At 45.1% G+C, this 20,212-nt stretch overlaps 1 protein-coding gene across 1 annotated transcript in view; it reads right to left on the reverse strand.

Moving 5' to 3' along the window:
• Positions 1-2,373: 2,373 nt before the first annotated feature.
• The window catches only part of CLGN (calmegin), an 82,110-nt gene continuing 64,271 nt past the window's right edge, over positions 2,374-20,212 (reverse strand). The window contains 6 exon segments of the mRNA XM_075127688.1: positions 2,374-3,290; positions 4,574-4,689; positions 13,255-13,332; positions 16,513-16,654; positions 16,890-17,009; positions 18,360-18,575. Of these exon segments, the coding sequence (XP_074983789.1) occupies positions 3,210-3,290; positions 4,574-4,689; positions 13,255-13,332; positions 16,513-16,654; positions 16,890-17,009; positions 18,360-18,575 (753 nt within the window). The 3' untranslated portion in view covers positions 2,374-3,209.

Raw genomic sequence — 20,212 nt, forward strand, 5'->3', positions numbered from 1 at the left:
ATGACATAGTGGGTACAAAAAAGGCCCAATCTATTCCATTAACTGCAGTGGGATCAGACCCAAAACATGTCAGATTGGTGTTTAACCGTAAGTTATCATGGCCCCAATGATTTGGGCATCTAAAAACCACACTAATAGAGAACCTAATCAAAACTGAAGAGTGGACACCAAGAAAGCCCTTAAAAAATCCCTTTTTAATAATTCAGAAACATTACACTTTTAAATAAAGTATATTTTTGGAGGTTTGTGCACCCTGTCTAGGTTCTTAAGCTACAGACTTGAACACTACATAAGTCAACTCAGGGCTAGTGTACACTAGAAGCGCTACAGTGAGGCAGCTGTGCCACTGTAGTGCGTCTGGTGAAGACTCTGTGCCAACAGGAGAGCACTTTCCCGTCTAAGCAGTAGCTATGCTGGTGGGAGAAGCTCTCCCACTGACATAGCACTATCTACACCAGTGTTTAGGTTCCTGTAACTTATGTTGCTCGGGGGAGCAGCTTTTCCAGAGAAGCCTAACCCTGCTTTTACAACTTTGAAACAGCTACATCTCTCTCTTCCACATGGTTAATCTCTAGATGGGGCCTTGGAACACTGGTTACCTCAAAAGGAATAAAAATTGAGGTAAGGGGGTCTGAAGTCTCTGCACGGGAGGGGAGACCTTTTCCCTCCTCCTCTCCGTAGCCTCCCTGTTGCCATGGAAAACCTGGCCTTCCCCAGTGATTCTGTCCTTGAACAGATATGGAAGCTGTGGGAATGGGGATCCCATACTCAGGAAGAGGCTATTAAGACTTATCACCTCTTTTCTGGCTCCCAGTCTTAGTGAGGTAGGCTTACTTTCTCTCTGCTCAACCAGCTCAGCATGGATGAGACTTTCCCCTGCTGAGCCAGTTCAATATGGATCTTGGCTGCACACAAGCTAGAAACTTCACCTTTACCCCAGACAAATGCCTCATGGACAAGACGGTCAAGCAATGGGGATAGTTACTGTCCTCTTACTTCCCCTTGCTGTTTTCCATTTCTGTGGGTGGGGGATAATGGGAGAAAGAAGGTCAGGGAAGGAAGAGAAAAAGATGCTGCTCCATAAAACCTCCTCAGAAATCCACAATAATGTTTTGAAGGAAGTAGTGTTTTAGAGGATGTGGCGGGGCGGTCACCCTGCCATGCCTTGAAGGGCTTAAAACAGTTTAAGAGAGGGCTGTAGCCAGAGGAAAGCTAGGCTGATTAGGGGGAAGTAGCCATAGGTGGCCCTATAAGAGGGCTGTTAGCCAGGACAGTGGCTAACAGACAGACTCTCTCTAGCTACATAGAGAGGAGGACTTGGTTGCCTGGGAAGCTGAGGAGGGTACTTAGAGCAGAGCAGTGCTAGGGAAGGGCAGAGGGAGCTGGGAAGCTCCAGCCTAGCAGAGCCCCAGACTGCAGGCTAAGGTAAAGGCCCATGAAAGGGTACTAAGGCTGCAGAGGAGCAGCCCAGACCTAGACAGAGGCAGCTGGTCTGACCGCCATTGCCGATGATGAGTGGTACAGACTGCAGTCTGCCCCAGGGAGCGGGGCCTAGATGATGACTGACAGTAGCCATTGAGGCAAGGGAGGGATGGGGGGTTGTAGGCTCCCCTGAGAAGGGAGACCCAGACTGAAGGGGTACTGCCTGAGGGCAGAACCCTAATCTAGAAGGGCACCCAGGGTCCGGGAGGAGCACAGGGCCAGCGGCAGGCAAGACTCCGACCAGCAGAGGGCGCTCCTGGCTGAAAAGAGCCAATTCCCTGAACAACCTGCAGGACGTGCCACAGAGGCGAGTCGTCGCCCCATTACAGAGGAATAAACAACAACACAAAGAAAATGAGAAACTTAGTTTAAAATCTTAAATCCTGTGAAAGGCTTTGCTATAAAAAAAGAGCTAGAATCTGACATCCATTCAGGTTTGGAAGCAAAGTGAGTAGATTTTTTTTTTAAACAGCAAAGATGAACCGCTGGAATAGTGAAGGGGGTGGTAGTGTAAGACAGAGTGCCTGACTCATTGCTTTATGGTCAAAAATTCTAGAAGGAATTCTGCCAAACTCAGTCTAGAAAGCCAAGATCCCACAACTGAGAATTCTGGCATAAATTCTCTTTGGCAAAAGACAAAATTCAATAAATTAAATAATTTCAGAAAACCCTGCTTTTAAAGACCTTTGTGGTATCTCCAGTGATTACAACTACATTTTGATTGATTTTTTTTTAAGTATAAGATAGAAGCAAACAAGTTTCTCTTGCAGTATGCTGTTTATTTAGATCCTAGTGTAATTAAAAGTGTCCAGCTACTTACGAATATAATAAAAACTCAACCCTTAAATTCTTATCTGTAAGACTAGTAAATTTCATGTTAAACATAAGAGATTATATTAAATATTTTATTTTCAAGGGGCAATGTACACTTAGCAAATATTTTGTCAACCAGCATTAGGCCATTGTGGCTTGAAACATGAGAACTATAAAAGTTTGAAAAAGTCACCTGTACACAATTTTACTTCAAGTAGAGGTGAAGTCTCTGCATTCAAATGTAAAACATGCTATACTATCTATTAACCAGTGTTTCTATGAATAATACATTGTCAAATAAATTACTGTAACAAATGCTTAAAGTGAACATGTGACCACAAACATAACATTATAAAGGTAGATCATTTACAATAAAATGTGTTGCTAGCACTGAATATTTATCATACAAAAACAACTATTATATTTAGCTCTGCACAGAAAAAAAAATGACTGGCCATTTCTTTAGGGCTGTGAACTACTAGAGATGCTATATTCCACTTCAGGTGAAGTGGAAGCAGCTGATTTGTGCTAAAGCTGCAAAAATACTATCATTGCATTTACTAGTCATGTTTTAAAAAATGTGTTTAGAGCCTAAATGATGGTCAACCAATATTAACTAATTTCTAAGAATATTAATCTTTTAAATCAGATAATCAAATTGCCATTTTACTTTTATTCTAAATTCAAAATACCATCTAACTCTTCACAGATTTTTTTTTTTTTTTTTTTTTGAGGAAATTGCTAAGTTTGGGAATATCAAAGAGGCTGGACATGGAAGCAGGAGGCTATGTAGTGATAAGTCCAGTCTTTTTTTTTTTTTTTCCAAGTCTCAGTAATTTGCATGCTGTCAGGCACACCAAAATAGCACACCAAGTTTCTATAATCAGGAACTAAAAATACTAATTGGAAATAACTCAGTCCTTTCGTACTCTTCTTTTGCGTACTGATTTCATTGGACCATCTCCAGACCCTGTGCTTTCATCAGCTTCTTTCATCTGGAATAGAAGATTTTGGTTTAACTTCTTCAAATCGGCAATTTAAATTTAATTATGGCAATAATGAGAGGTATTTTCCTTATCCCAATCATATTGACTATGGATAAAATACTGCAACTCTTGGCAAGTGTTACAAAATGCACAATGGTAAAGTCCCTTTCCTCAGCTTTAAATCTTTATTTCCTGTCCTATAAACAGGATATAAAAGATGAGTATACACTGAAGTTTTTTCCTCAAATCTTTCTTACTTTTCTTGCCTAATTTACTCAGTAGTATCCAAAGAAACAACTTAATTTGCAGAGTCATGAATGCAGTGACTTCCCCTCCACCCCCCTGGCTTAAAGTACAGTCTCCACTTATTCTACCCACCATTTCTTACTTTGGAGATTTTAGGTACTCCACAGCTGCATTACTCAGTGAGACAAAGTAAGCAGCATGAGACTGGCCAAAACAGATGTCTGACTTAGTGTTTCTTAATTTGAAAACAGATAATTACCGTATCAGAAGTCCTCCCAGGAGGAAACTCCTGTATGGGCCAATGTATTGCAACCCTACTTCCCTGTTACACCCAATTGCAGGCCTGTCATTTTAATTTAAAGTTCCTGAGCGATAGCACTGTCTTGGCAATGACAATCAACTATGTGAGAAATCTGTGAATTAGATATTAACAGCTAGTCATAATTATAAAATTGCTTGCATATCCTAGTAATAACTAGATAAGATATGCAGGCTGCTTCCGAACACATCATCATTTACAAAACTGCTGGATGTAGCAGGGGAAGCTGTAACCACAGATTTTACAAGCCTATACAATTCTAATGCCTGAAATAATAAAATACATTATTAAACTAATATAAATAGAGAAAACATCCAAATTAGTACATGGGTGGGGGTCTGGTTTTTACATAAGAATGGCCATACTGGGTCAGATCAAGGGTCCATCCAGCCCAGTAACCTGTCTGCCGACAGTGGCCAATGCCAGGTGCCCCAGAGGGAGTGAACCTAACAGGTAATGATCAAGTGATCTCTCTCCTGCCATCCATCTCCACCCTCTGACAAACAGAGGCTAGGGACACCATTCCTTACCCATCCTGGCTAATAGCCATTAATGGACTTAGCCTCCATGAATTTATCCATTTCTCTTTTATGGATAAATTGGAGGGGGAGAGAAGAATGTGGTCACTATATTCCCTGTAAAACATATTTCTGTGAAACAATCAAATTCCTGCTTTTTCCCACTGTGCTTATTTCCAAATCTTATTTGCAGTTCTAGAGTAGCTTACCTCATCCTCGGAACCACATTTATTTGATTTGTCACCTTCTTCTTCCTGATTTCCTTCTGCAGCTTCATTCTCCTCTTCATCATTTTTATCTTCACCTTCACCCTCACCTTCACCTTCTAGAGCAGAGATTAACACAATGACTCAGTAGATGGACTATTTTATGCAAAGATAAGTGAGAAAACCAAATACACTGCTAAAGCAAAATATAAACAAAACAGACAATTTCAAATTTTAACACGGACCATTTTATATGCAACTGTTCAAACTAACATAAACCCCTGATACCAGGGGTAGAGATTTCTTAACATCAACTAGTATAAGATCCACTGTCAAAGTTTAGTACCCAATTTTGACAATTTCAACCTAGCCTCTTTTTATGCCAGCAATTCATGTATTTAGACATTCAAGCAACATTTACTGCAACTGCAAACAACTGTTGACACAAAAAGGAGAAATCTACTCCTTAATCTCTAACTATTTTAGCAAATGGAATTTCAGTCCAAAACAGAGATTTGATGGTTCATGAGACAGACAATGAATTATGGGCTTTTATACACAGTATCATTAAACAGTTACCACCCATACTTGATGGGTTTCCCAAACCCTCTATTCCGGCCTTCAAATAACCTCAAACTCATAATCACAAGCAAGCTTCCACCAGACCAGGGCACACCAACACAAAGCAGCAGCAGACCTTGTCGTAACAGATGCAAAACCTGCAGACATACCTCCACTGCAACGATGATCAATGCCCCCCACAACACACCTTTCAAGATCGATAGGGCCTACTCATTCTTATCACATATGGTGTACATCCAGTGCACAAATGCTCCAACTACAGTTATGTGGGTGAAAAAGACAGTTATCTTTTCCATAACTGGTGTTCGAGATGTGTTGCTCGTGTCTATTCCACAATAGATGTACGCGCTCGCCACGTGCACCGGTGCTGGAAGTTTTTCCCCTAGCAGTACCCATAGGGGGGAGCGCCCCCCGAGACCCCTGGAGTGGCATCTGCCTGGCACGGTATAAGGGGAGCTGTGTACTCCCCCGATCCTCAGTTCCTTCTTGCCAGACAACTCCGACAGAGTTCGCCTGGCCGAAGTGATTGCAACCAGGAAGGCCACCTTCCACAAGAGGTGAGACCAGGAGCACATGGCCTGTGGTTCAAACGGGGGCCCCGTGAGATGAGCCAACACCAGGTTTAGGTCCCACTGCGGGACCGGGGGTCTAGAATACGGAAAAAGACAGTCCAAACCCCTAAGGAACCGGCCAGTCATAGCATGGGAAAATACCGTGTGCCCTTGCACCGGCAGATGGAAGGCCGATATGGCTGCCAAGTACACCTTGATTGATGAGGGCACCAGGCCTTGGGCCCTCAGGTGGAGGAGGTAATCAAGGACAAGCTGGATCAGGGCGGTCACCAGGGAGACACCCTGGACTGCCTGTCACGGAGTCCCTGGGCGATGCTCTGGAACTGCTCCCCATGAAGCCAGTCAGGACTCTGGGGCAGTCGCCTTTCTGTGAGCAGCCTGTCTTCAGGACACACAGCTCATACAGCTTCCACCTTCCTGGGTCTGACCTCGGAGCATTCAGCATCCTCTGCCCCTCCGTGCGCTTCCCACAGCGAGTCCGCTCAGCCAGAGGGTCCTGCACCCCAACTTCGCAGTCAGATGCGACTCTCAGCCAGCCCGTAAAACAGAGGTTTATTAGATGACAGGAACATGGTCTAAAACAGAGCTTGCAGGTGCCGAGAACAGGACCCCTCAGCTGAGTCCATTTTGGGGGGCAGTGAGCCAGACAACCACGTCTGCCCTTCACTCCATGTCCCAGCCAGCCCCAAACTGAAACTCCCTCCAGCCCCTCCTCCTCTGGGCTTTGTTCCTTTCCGGGGCCAGGAGGTCACCGGATTTCTTTGTTCTCCAACCCTTTAGCTCTCACCTGGCAGGGGGGAAGGGCCCAGGCCATCAGTGGCCAGGAAACAGGGTGTCGGCCATTCTCTGTGTCCAGACTCCTGCACACACATGCCCTCTAGGGCTCTGCAATAATCATACACCCTTATCGCACCACCTAGATACTTAAGAACTTCATAGGGGAAACTGAGGCACCCCCACACTATTCAGAGGAAATATTAAGAACAGTCCCACTTCGTCACACTGCCACCCACCTAGAAAACTGGGACCACTTTCCCAAATAAGCATGGCGAGTAGAGGGCAGTATACTTTCGAGGAGGATGCGCTGAACCTGCTCTGAGCACGTCCTTTCCTCTCCACCTAACCACTGAGCAGCCATGCTGCGAGGTGAAAAGCTGCTAGGTTGGGGTGGAGGCGGTGGCCCTGGTCCTGAGAAAGCAGGTCCGGGTGGAGCGGCAATGGCCATGGCGGATCTACCGCCAGACCTGTGAGGGTCCTGTACCAAAGCTGCCTGGGCCACGCCAGGGCAATCAGGAGGACCCGGGCCTTTTCCGTCTTTATCTTCTCCAGGACCCTGCTGATTAGAGAGAATGGGGGGAAAGGCGTAGAGAAGCCGGCCTGACCAGGACAGGAGAAAGGCATTGGAGATAGCACCCCTCCCCAGGCCCCTCCAGAGCAGAACCAGGCACATCACCGGTTCTGCCAAGTCACGAACAGGTCCACCTGAGGAGTTTCCCACCTTCGGAAGAGCTGGTGGGCCACTTCCGGGTGGAGGAACCACTCGTGGTGTGAGGAAAAGTCCCTGCTCAAGCGATCCGCCCTCTTGTTCTGGGTGCCCAGTAGGTGGAAGGCCTTCAGGTGGATGTTGTGGGCTATACAGAAGTCCCACAGCCTAAGGGCTTCACGGCAGAGGATTGGGCCCCGCCTTGCCCGTTGATATAGAACATTGAGGCCGTGTTGTCCGTGAGGACCCTGACTACCTTGCCTTCCAGGTGCGAGCTGAAGGCCATACCCGCCAGCCGCACCGCCCTGAGCTCCTTGACGTTTATATGCAAGGTCAGATCTCGAGCCAACCACAAGCCTTGGGTCTGAAAGTTCCCCACATGGGCCCCCCAGCCCAGGTCTGACACATCGGACACCAGCTCCAAAGACGGGGCCCTGTCCCTGAACGGGACCCCTTGGAGCATGTTGTTTGGGGTGGACCACTACCACTGGGAGGTGATCAGAGTCTGGCAGGGTGAGGACCTTGTCCATACTGTCCGTAGCCTGGGAGAACTTCAAGGCCAACCAGAGCAGGAGGAGCCTCATCCTGAGTCTGGCGTAACGGACCACGTATGTGCACACCGACATGTGACCCAAGAGTTGTAGGCAAACTGGCTGTTGTCACCGGGAACCTTGTGACCGAGTCGATGAGACCTTTCAGGGTCTCGAATCTGTCTGGCAGGAGAGATGCCCTGGCCGACACTGCATCCAGGAGTGCCCCAATAAACTCTATGAGTTGGACCGGGACTAACGTGGACTTGGTGTTGTTTACCAACAGGCCCAAGGTGGTGCATGTGGACAGGAGGAGCGCCACGTGATCCCTCACCTGCAATCAAGAGGTGCCCTTGACAAGCCAATCATCCAGATAGGGAAATATCTGGACCCCCCGCCATCTGAGGTAGGCCGCTACCATTGACATGCATTTTGCAAACACCCTGGGGGCAGTTGACAGACCAAACAGGAGGACCGTGAATTGGTAAGGATTCTGTCCCACCCAAAACAGAGGAAGTGCCTGTGCCACTCGAATATGTGGATGTGGAAGTACGCGCCCTGTAGATTGAGGGCAGCATACCAGTCCTCAGGATCCAGGGAGGGGATGATGGAGGCCAGGGAGACCATGTGGAACTTGAGCTTCAGCATGTACTGGTCAGACCTCAGAGGTCCACGATGGGCCTGAGCTCCCCTTTGGTCTTCAGGATAAGGAAATAACGGGAGTAACACCCCTTGCCCATGAACTCCTCAGGCACCACCTCTATCGCTCCTAGTCCTAGGAGCCACCCCACCTCTTGCTCGAGCAGAGCTTTGTGCGAGGGGTCCCCCAAGGGAGGTGGGGGGAGGACGTAAACTGGAGGGCATAACCCCGGGAGATGGTGTTGAGGACCCATCGGTCCGAGGTTAGCCGCAACCATTTGGGGAGGAAAGCACACAACCGGTTGGAGAAGGGAAGCTTTATTGGGGGTGGATCCCTGATGAGGACTGGTGGGGTGCCCCTGAGCGTCCCGTCAAAAACACCTTTTTCCCACCTGCTTGCCCTTGGAGGACTCGGGCTAGGGGGCAGGCCAAAACTGCCTTGGAGGGCATCTCTTATAGTCCCACTGCTTCTTATGGGCGGCCTCATACTTCGGGAGGGCGGCCTGGGCAGGAGTCTGCTGCGGCTTGAACTTTAGGCCTCTATGTCCTGGCTCTGGCAAAACCTGAGTCTGGAGGGTCATGCGGGAGTCTTTCATGCCATGGAGCCTTGTATCTGTTTCCTCCACAAACAGAGCTTTCCCGTCAAACGGGAGATCCTGCATGGAAGACTGCGCCTCACTGGACAGCCCAGAGAGCAGGAGCCATGATGGCTGTGTCTGCAGCAGCATCCGAGGCTGCCTGCAGGGATGCCCTAGTGGCCGTTGCCCCTTCCTCCACTAGCACCTTGAACTCCTTCCTATTGCGCTCCTGGAGGGAGTCCTCACACTTGGGCAGGGAGCCCCACAGATTAAATTTGTACCTACCCAGGAGAGCCTGATGGTTTGCCACTTGTAACTGAAAGCTCGAAGATGAATGAACTTTCCTTCCAAAAGGGTCCAGTCTCAGAGTCTTTGTTCTTTGGGTCAGGGCTGGATGACCCTGCCTTTCCCTGTGGTTGACCGACTTGATCACCAGGGAGTTGGGCACCAGGTGGGTATACATGCCCCTTAGCAGGTACAAAGTACTTGCATTCTGCCTTTTTCTTGAGGACAAGCGGTGCCGCGAGTCCCAGCCGGACGGAATCCAGCCAGACTGGTCGGCACTGAGGGTGATCCACCTACACTCTGCCCTGAGCGATTGCTGGGCGGTGATCGACGTCGGGAACATTCCCTCAACCGAGACTGGTACCAGGCTGGAGGCGACTGCAGAGATCTCAGCGGCGGCTTGCCTCTGGAGCACAGGACTGACATCGGTGGACATAATGTCCCGGGCTGCCTGGAGGGCTTCAGGCATGGACGGCATCTGGAGAGCCCTGTTCCGAAGGGGCTGGGCTTCTCCACTCAACGTGAGTCAGAGGCCTGGAGCCCGGTGGGGATCGAGGACTGCCTGACATGGTCCTAACCTCTGTCCCAGACTTCCCTCCGTGCCACTGCAAAAAGGGAGTCTTCCTGGCCCTCTTGGCGTGCCCCGTGGATGGGAAGCGGTGCCGACTGGTCGATGGCACTGGTGGGTCGCCACGTACTGACGCTGCGGTGCCACATACCGGTTCGGAGCGGCATGCCAGAGTCGGGGTCAGTGCTGACTCCATCAAGATGGTCTGGAGCCCAATGTCCCTTTCTCTTTTGGTCTGAGGCTTAAACGACTTGCAAATCGTGCACCTTTCGCTGATATGGGTTTCTCCCACGCAGCACAAACAGTCTGCGTGCAGGTCACTTCTTGGCATAAAACGAGTACAAGAGCCGCACAACTTAAACCCTGGGACACGGTGCATGCCCCGGCCCAGGCTCACTGACGAACTAAACTATCTACGGGTACTAACGCTGAATGAACAAGCAGTTCTGGGGATGAGCTACAGCTGGAACAGAGCAGTTCCAACACACCTTCACTGGCAGCAAGAAGGAACTGCGGGTGGGGGGAGCACACAGCTTCCCATATACCATGCCAGGCAGGCGCCACTCCAGGGGTCGTGGGTGACGCTCCCCCCTACAGGTACTGCTAGAGGAAAAACTTCGGTCACTGGTGCACATGGCAAGCATGTACACCTATTGTGGAATACACATGAGCAATCACCCGAAGAAGAATAAGACGATTACTATACTCTCAAATTAACTCACACAGAAAAATGATAAAAAAAAGTAACTACCATCACCCTTGGGCAAACACACTTCACAAAATTATCACTCTGTATCTGACCTCTCAGTCCTCATTCTCAAAGGAAACCTGCAGAACACCTCCAAAAGATGGGCCTGGGAAATAAAATTGGTACGTCTTCTAGATATAGACTATAATGTGGATAGAAAGCTGGCTAGATCGTCGGGCTCAAAGGGTAGTGATCAATGGCTCCATGTCTAGTTGGCAGCCGGTATCAAGTGGAGTGCCCCGAGGGTCGGTCCTGGGGCCGGTTTTGTTCAATATCTTCATTAATGATCTGGAGATGGCATGGGCTGCACCCTCAGTAAATTTGCAGATGACACTGAACTGGGAGGAGTGGTAGATATGCTGGAGGGTAGGGATAGGATACAGAGGGACCTAGACAAATTAGAGGATTGGGCCAAAAGAAATCTGATGAGGTTCAACAAGGACAAGTGCAGAGTCCTGCACTTAGGACGGAAGAATCCCATGCACCGCTACAGACTATGGTCCGAATGGCTAGGCAGCAGTTCTGCAGAAAAGGACCTAGGGGTTACAGTGGATGAGATGCTGGATATGAGTCAACAGTGTGCCCTTGTTGCCAAGAAGGCAAACGGAATTTTGGGATGTATTTGTAGGAGCATTGCCACGATCGAGGGATGTGATCATTCCCCTCTATTCGACATTGGTGAGGCCTCATCTGGAGTACTGTGTCCAGTTTTGGGCCCCACACTACAAGAAGGATGTGGTAAATTTGGAAAGCGTCCAGCGGAGGGCAACAAAAATGATTAGGGGACTGGAACACATGATTTATGAGGAGAAACTGAGGGAACTGGGATTGTTTAGTCTGCAGAAGAGAAGAATGAGGGGGGATTTGATAGCTGCTTTCAACTACCTGAACGGGGGTTCCAAAGAGGATGGATCTAGACTGTTCAGTGGTAGCAGATGACAGAACAAGGAGTAATAGACTCAAGTTGCAGTCAGGGAGGTGTAGGTTGGATATTAGGAAAAACTTTTTCACTAGGAGAGTGGTGAAGCACTGGAGTGCGTTACCTAAGGAGGTGGTGGAATCTCCTTCCTTTGAGGTTTTTAAGTTTAGTTTAGGTCCCTTCCAACCCTGATATTCTATGATATCAAAAATCATGGACTCAGACACTGGATTTATGGCTCATTACAACAATCTGTAACCCACTAACCTTCTTTTGTCCTATGAGTGCAGAGGATTAATTGTCCACTTGACCTGGAATGGTCTCTTGACACACACATTAACTCCTTATGCTTAACAATCTGTTGTTCTACCTTGTATTTAGTGGTGACACTCTGAATACCTCTACCAGCTCTGTGTAAACTCAAAAGCTTGTCTCTCTGACCAACAGAAATCAGTCCAATAAAAGACATTACCTCACCCATTTTGTATCTCTAATATCCTGGGACCAACACAGCTACAACATTGCAATCAACATTAGTAATCAAAATATAGTTCTTAGTGACAGACATTCAGGTCAGAAAAAATATTAACTGGCACTTGGTGGTAGTCTCAACAGAGGTGCCATGAACTGAATGGGCACGGACACTTAAAATCATCTTATTCTCTCTGGACTGATCTACAGTAGGAAATTTGGACACAATTCGCTACCAGTTCAACTCCAGTGGTGGAAATAGTAATGTTAACAGGTACTAAGTGTTTTTATTCAGAGCAAGGAAAGATGACATGGTGGTAGAAACACCCGATCCGTCTGCACCATAATCTCTACCAGTGCTACCAACAGTAGAGACAATACCAATAGAAAACAACATTTCCTAGTTTTCCTGGTATAGATGCAGGCGTAGAGATGTTGACTTAAAAAAATAGCTATATAACGGTCAGGATAGTGTGGCAAAACACCAGTGTTGACATTCTGTCAAAAATACTTCAATTTTTAGTGCTGTCAATCCAGCACTCTGCAGAAGCACTAGCATCACTTAAAAATAATAGAAAAAAAACCAAAAGTAGCAACTGCCAGAAACTGAATAAACAGGACAATGTACTATTTGTTACTGATTACCTAATAAATAAGGATCTAATTGTCCCCTAAAAGCTGCACATGCACCTTATCCTCCATGGCAGAGTTGCCTCCTTTCCCTGGATACCTCTTTAGGGGTCAGGAGCTCCATGCAGAGGAATGAGGGCAAACCAGGGGATGTGTGGCCAAAACAAGTTACCACCACCCACTGGCCCCACAGAAACATCTCATTAAAGTAACAAAAGAGCAAATCACAAAGCTGAGGAGCCCCTTTAGAGATAACGTCCTGCCAGCAGCCACACACCCCCTTAAACTGAGGAGGTCTACTTCAAACGCTTCTGCTGTTCACAATTGTGTTGTCTTGCATGGAGGGGCAGGAAATTTCTCCCATAGGCAGATCCCAGGAGATTTAGGACTTCATAGGTCAAATCAACACCATACTCTCTACCCAGAAACAAAGAGGCAGATATTGATTCTGCAGATGTGACAGCTGTGGTCAAGATCAGAAGTAAAAAACTAGTAGTAAATTATATTATGGTTGCAGATTCCATATGAAGTAGTCTGGTAGAAAACCTTTTACATCTCTGCATGGGAGTTGCTGCCCATCAGCATGAAGTATTAACATCAGCAAGAAGGTGTAGGAAGAGAAGGAAGGAGTAGAGGCCATTTCCAAGCCCTGACCCAGGTTATTTCCCTTTCTCAGTACCTGAGGGAGGATCCTTCCTTCCTTTCTTCTTTTTCTCCTTTATCATCTCTTTTTCCTTCTCCTCAATTTGTCTTCTTTCTGTAGGAAAGACAGAATCAGGGAAAAGCAAAAGCCACGTGCTCCACGCTTTCAGGCATGAAGAGGCAAAAGAATGATGTAAAGGGAACAAAACCTTCTCTTAGGTATGAGAGCTTGATTAATAGGTTTTTTGCCTGCTTCTTCCTGGTAAGTGGAATCATAAGTTTCATGTAAAGAATAGGGAAAAGGAGAGATGTATGACAAAGCCTTTATTTTTTCCTGTCAGAAAGCACAGAAGTTGTCTAAAGACCTTTGAATAGACTGCATGTCTAGAAATTAAAAAGACTTTTCTTTAGTATGTGTTTAGTTACTACTGGGATTTTAGGCTTTAACACTGGATCCAATGAGTCTCCTTGGTGTAACAGTACTGACCGTAAACAGCCATTCCAAAGATAAAATTCTTAAACAAGTTAATCAAAGAAGTTTTGTGATTCAAGTTAGTTTTTCTTTGCAGTTGGTGCCACATGTATTACACTTTCAGTCCAAAATCTACTTTGATAATGCTAGTCATCTATCAGAAAAAGATCCATCTTTTAATAATGTTTCAGTAATATTTTGAACCTCCTCAGAATAAAACCAGAAAAAATCTTGAATGGCATTCTGAGTATCTGAGTTGTACAGCTTGATTCAGTGCATAAGGATTAATGCAGATTTAAGAATTAAGACTGTTTACCACTAAACTAATCTCCTTTCTGCTGAAGGGAAACATCACACTACAACGCGCTGAAAATCCTGGAAGTTTAATAGATAGAGATTATTTTTACAGTATGAAATCTGTAGTCTGAGAAATATGATTATTTTACTTGTATCTTTAAATTAAGTTTCATCATCATGATATTACGTATGAAGTCACATCTCATGAGTTTAACTATGTAGGACAGGCCTGAACTGGGCTGCTGTGAATGTACTTAGGAGGGGAGTCATTTCTATGGACTTGCAGGGCAGTTGGCCATTCCCATAGGATTACTAGCAGAGATCACATGATGGAGCGGGGGCGATCAGTGTTCAGCTCACTCTTCCTGCTCTAGTCTTAGAAAAAGCAATTCGGGCGGAGTATGATTAGTGAGCTCTGTACTGGTCTGCTTAAATCCCGGATATGCAGTGTAGTTGTAGCCATGTCGGTCTCAGGATATTAGAGAGACTAGGTGGATGAGGTTATATCTTTTATTGGACCAATTTCTATTGGTGAGAGAGACATGCTTTCAAGCTCTGTCTCTCTCGCTCACCAACAGCAGTTGGTTCAATAAAATATTACCTCACCCACCTTGTTTCTCTAAATTCCTGGTGGCATTTTGAGATGCTGGCAGGCTGAACTATTCTCCTCTAGGACAGGAATAGACAGGGGAAAAAGAAAAGAATGAGATGAAGGAAGGAGATGATCAGTGGAAATGTGAAAAGAATAAAGTAGGGAAGTGAACATTGCAGTGAAAAATGTACAAATTTAAAAAATCAGACTGAAGGAAACAGATATGGAAAGAGATAAAGGAAAAGGAAAGAAGAATAAAAAGCAAGAGATGCACTAAAATTTATTTAATAAAACCAATGCAAAATGCCCAGTAGGCCCAAAGTGCCGGTGGTTCATAGGAAAAAGGTGGGTGCCCAGAGAAACTCTTACTAAGAGGGAGCCCACACACAAATGCAGCATCACCTGAACTGGATGGAAAGAACCTGTAACTCAGGAATCCTAGACTGCTATGCTGATAGCAGTGAAGTAGGCTCCAGTAGCCCCTGATTTCCAAGATGAACTCCATTAGGATACAGTAAAGTGAAGCACGCAATGGAGAAGCAAGGGAGGCTTCTTTATTCAAGGGCAAAGAATATGACAGTGAATGGGCCAAAATAAGAGGAAGAATAGAAAGACAATGCCACAGGGTCTGGACTGGAGATTAATGCTTATGACAACAGTACAGGTGGCATGGAGACAGTTAATGCGTCTGATGCTGAGGTATAGCCACATACTGTACCGAATCACTAACACAACCAAAAGCTATCAATATTGAAGCATCCATCTTATGCAGGGGTGGCCAATGGTAAGGCATTTCACACTGAGGTCAATCACTAATGCCAGAAAACACTGGCATCCAGAGGGTACAGACACTAGTGTAGACGCAATTTGACAATCACTTGCCTCTTGACTGTTACTTCCTTAGTAAGGAGAGAAAAGAGTAATACTGAGAGAACGTCTTTGGAAGGCTTAGTCTTCCGAACAAACTTGACAGACGTCAAGACCGTGTTCAAGGAAGGAGCTGACCCCTCTTCTTATATACAACTTTGGGTGAGAGGAATGGTACTGTGAAGTGAAAAGGTATCAGAATGGTTTGCTAACACTCTCCCTATTGAATCCAGTGGCATGGGATGTTTTAGCTAAGTCCGAGTGCCAAAGTGTTTCAAGGCCTGATGATCTACTGGTTTCTGACTCGGCAGAATGAGACTGAGATCTGTGCAGGCTTCCAAGGCAGTTCAGTGCCAGCAGACGACACCCTCATAAAAAGTGAAGTTTAAGGCAGCTCTCCAGGATTGTGTGTGCGTGAGAACAATTTGCACATAGAATAGTTAGGAAAAAGCTTCTCCCCAAGGGAGGAGAAACACCACATTCATTTAGCGATGATGGACGAAGCGTCATAGGAGAAGCATAGCTTAAAGCCACAGATTTGCCTATGGTCATCTTAGATCTGAAATGGTGTGGGAACATCTCAATAGCATCTTAAGAGACCAAATATCCAGAAGAGGTATAAAGCCTAACATTATACACAACTAACTAAATATAAATATTAGAAGCATTAAAAACTCTCTCGTAAAGGAAGTTGATTGATGAAAGATCAAAAGACCCTGTAGCATTCCTGCTTTTTGCCTTGGTTGATCAGAAGGAACCGCAGGGCAGTTGGGACTGTGCACTTTGCTCGAGGGTGGAGAAAAGAATGGCATAAGGGCAGAGGCAAGGTGTGCATACAGCCCCAGCAGACACAGCTATTCAAAAAGGTCAAAGAAGATACATAGAGTAGACTCCAGGCCGGCAATGTTCAAAGAATTACTTATACTAATGGAACACTGGTTTTTCTCCAGTCCTGTTACTCTCCAGTAGCTGGTTTTAACAACTGGCATTAATCTGCCTGGAAAAACAGTCTATAGCTATTTGAATTTTGACATGTCTACAACCACAATTTGTACACAAAAGCTTACCCTCTTCAGCAATATCTTCATTTTCTTTTTCTTCTTCCAATTCTGCTTCATCATCTCTCTCCCCTCTCTCTTGTTCTAGTTCTCCCTTTGTAACTGGCTTACAGACATCATTTTTTTTGTAGTCAATGTCTTCTTCTATTTTCTATAACAAATTAATCATTTACATTTTTAAACAACAGATATCTAACATTTATTTTCTAATTTGGGGGGATTTTGTAAAGGCATATAATTAAAACTGTAAGATTTAAGATAAAACCCAACTGATTTTATTTGTAAGTGATTTTTCAATTACGTAAATGTATTGCTGCTAGAGGGCATTAAGGTCAAACAAATTATTATCATAAAAAAGGTGAAAATAAAATCAATTTTTCTTTTACCTTGGCTGGCCAGCAGAAGAGTACACCCAACCCTACTGGCAGTGCTAAAGTCAAGATGTAAAGAACCCAAAGCCATGGACGGTCTTCTGCAGCAGTCACCAACTGACTAAACATACCAGGCTGCAGAAAGAAACAAAGAACGAATCACTATATTGAATAAAGTGATGTAGCATTTATATAGCTCATTGCATTTTTCAAAGTACTGTAAAGACATTTGGTAATCTTTAACATCCTGCAAAAGGCTTCTCTTTTGGGAATTTAGGGTTTTTTTTCATTTTCTTTACCAGCTATAATGTTGCACGCACACACTCTCTCTCTCTAAAGGGCAAGAATATTGTTTATTAAATATTAAGTGACAAAATGTTGTAAACTTGCACCATTAGAGATCTGCAGGTGTAAGAAAACAGCAGCCACACACATCCAGAATACATAGTCATGAGTGGGATAGGCCTGGGAGCCCAAGCACTGAGAGCACAGGCCAGGAATCTACCATTTGAGCAATAGGAGAACTCTTAGGACGCATCTACACTGCAGGGTAATGTGCTCTATGGAGGTGTGGTTTTGTGCATAAATTGGTCTGTGTAGACCCTACTGGTACAAGCTAAAGGTTCCCTAGTGCCCTTAACATAGTACTGTTTCAAAACAGCATTACGTTAAAGCACACCAGCAGGGTATATGAGGACCAATTAATGGAAAACATGTTAGTGCGCTTTAGAAATCATACCTTTGTAGAATGCATTACCCCACCATGTAGACAAGCTCTTAGCAATAAAAGGCTTTGTAGTTGCTGGGCACAGCCATTAGAGAGAGTTATGATCACATACAATAGGCCAGAGTAGCATGTGCACATCTTGTGACATAAGCCGGAGCTGTGTGCACACATGATTTCAAAGGTGCTGGCTGTCTCCAGGGAGTGCACATAAAGATGGATATGCACATGAGGACAGGGTAAGGGACATGGATTTGATAACTGATGCACACTGTATTTTCAGAGTTGTATAGTGTGTACTCAGAGTGACTTAAAGGTCTTAAATTTGCTTGACAGTAGATTTGCTACATGTCCAGTATCCTTAGTCATTGATCCATTCCTAGAGAGATTACGTATTTAGAGTGAGTATACTATCAAGGCTTTGAGCCTAAAGATCCTACTCTTACTTACCAAGGAGTATTGAAATCTAGGGGTGAAATCTGGCACCACTTGAATAAATAAGAGCTTTGTCATTGACTTCAGAGAGAAGGATTTCACGCATATGTAAGCCAAGTGCTTCAAAAGGCTTACATTTGAGAAGTGCATAGATTTGGAAAAAGCTAAGCAGTCAAACTAGAAAGATTTAGCACATTTCTCAGAACTGTTATCCACTTTGAATAAAAAGTAATCAAATCAATATACTATCTATATTAACAGTAAAATCTTCTAACAGCATATTTCCCCACTTATTTTGGCTACTATAGTTATGGTAAATACTATACCTCATTAGCACTAGCTACCAATTTCTTCAAGCCCCAGCCATCTGCAGCCCATTGATCTGCCACTTCCTTTTCTGAACAGATGATAAAATTATCAAAGTAGATATCAGGGGTCATAGACCACAGCTCTAAACCAACAGCACTGACAGCAGTCATTTCAAATGGGTGAAGATCCTCAAAATAATCTGGGTTAGGGATTTTTTGAGGACTCCAGATACCCTGTAAAAAGAAAAAAGTCGTTAGAGAGATGCTACTAAAAACATAAGCAGTGAAGCACTTAAAAAAAAAAAAGCCAAACATATGCCAGTTAGAAAGGAAGGGGAAGTTACTTACCCTTCAGAGAAGCAAAATTAAAATGTATCTTGCAGTAGTCTCACTCTTGCATGTTACTTCCCTAGAACATGATAGACTGACCACCTCTAAGTCTTTAAAATTTTTGCTCCCTAAGGGTTGTGCTAGTGGTTGGTAGTGCAAGGCACCTGCATCCCTCATGCTACTTGTGGGCTCAGTGATTTGACGCACCTGCCCTTGGAATCCTTCAGTCAACTGTTCATGGCCAATTACAAAAATTAAAATTTGATTATAAAAACTGGAGATAAACAGCAAGACCAATAGGCTTTACATCTTAAATCCTAAAGTAATCAGCACCTCAAACAGTTATCTCAGGAGAGGTGAACACACAAATCCTCAAAAATGAGGTCTTCAGAGAAGCAGGATTACAAGTTAAGAAAAAAACAAGTACTCTCCTTCTCCTAACCCTTGTTCTTAAAGATACATTGCATATGTTCATTACACTGTGGATGTGTGTGCATCTTGTGTACCACTGAGTTTTCCCAATTGGTGACCACCAGATTTGTTCCCAAACTGAGAATATAACGGGCAAGCTGCTCAGTCCATCCTTCATTTCCTTTGCATGATGATCATGATAATAGACTTTAATGCATTAGGGAAGGATGGTGGGTCACGTAATGTAATCACGCAACATATCTTGAAGAACCTTTAGTTATAAGAAGGCGAGTAACTTTCTTTTTCGAGTGCTTACATAACTCCATGACATTGTAGGTGACTTCCAAGTCACTACCAATGGAGATGGGGCCAGAAGTCCCATCAAAAGGGCTGTAGGACCACTTTTCTCCATTTGGATCTTCCCTCGATGCAGCTGTAACTGCAAGGTGTCTAGCAAAAGTGTGGACCAAGGACCACATTGCTCATTTGAAGATGTCCACAATAGGGACAATTCCCACAAATGCTGTGAAGGCAATATCCACTCTGGTTGGATGCACTGACAAATTCTCAGGAGGTATGATACCTTTGGCAGCACAGCACATGATAATGCGGCTGGTAATCCGTTTAGAGAGTCATCATGGCCTAACAGAGTGACCCCACCTTTATGCTGAATAGGTTATGAAAAGCTGGGAAGAAACCCAAAAGGGATTTGTTTTGTCTAGGTTAGGACAAGGCAACGACACAGCACACATCTGAAGTGTGCAGCTATTGTTCATCCTTGTGAACATGTGGTTTTGCAAAAAAGACTGGAAAGTGCATAGACTGATGTAGGTGAAATCAGATACCACCTTGGAAAGAAACTTGGTGTATAGCCTAAGATGCACCTCGTCCTCATAGAATACAGTGTATGGGGAATACATTACCAGGGTGTGACGTTCCCATGTGGTGTTATCTGGACCGGTGATCTGCTAGGTCACTCCAATCCTTGACTCTGGGAGCCAGCCTTACCCTGCTCTGCTGTGAGAACCCACACTCGTGGGATGTTCATGCACAGCCTCTAGCATGTAAGCTGCTCCTTGGATTGCGCAACCAAATGACACTAGCCAATATCTCCGGTCCCAGACGCAACT

Source organism: Caretta caretta, chromosome 4 (genome assembly GCF_965140235.1).
Source record: "Caretta caretta isolate rCarCar2 chromosome 4, rCarCar1.hap1, whole genome shotgun sequence".
NCBI classification, from domain to species: domain Eukaryota; kingdom Metazoa; phylum Chordata; order Testudines; family Cheloniidae; genus Caretta; species Caretta caretta.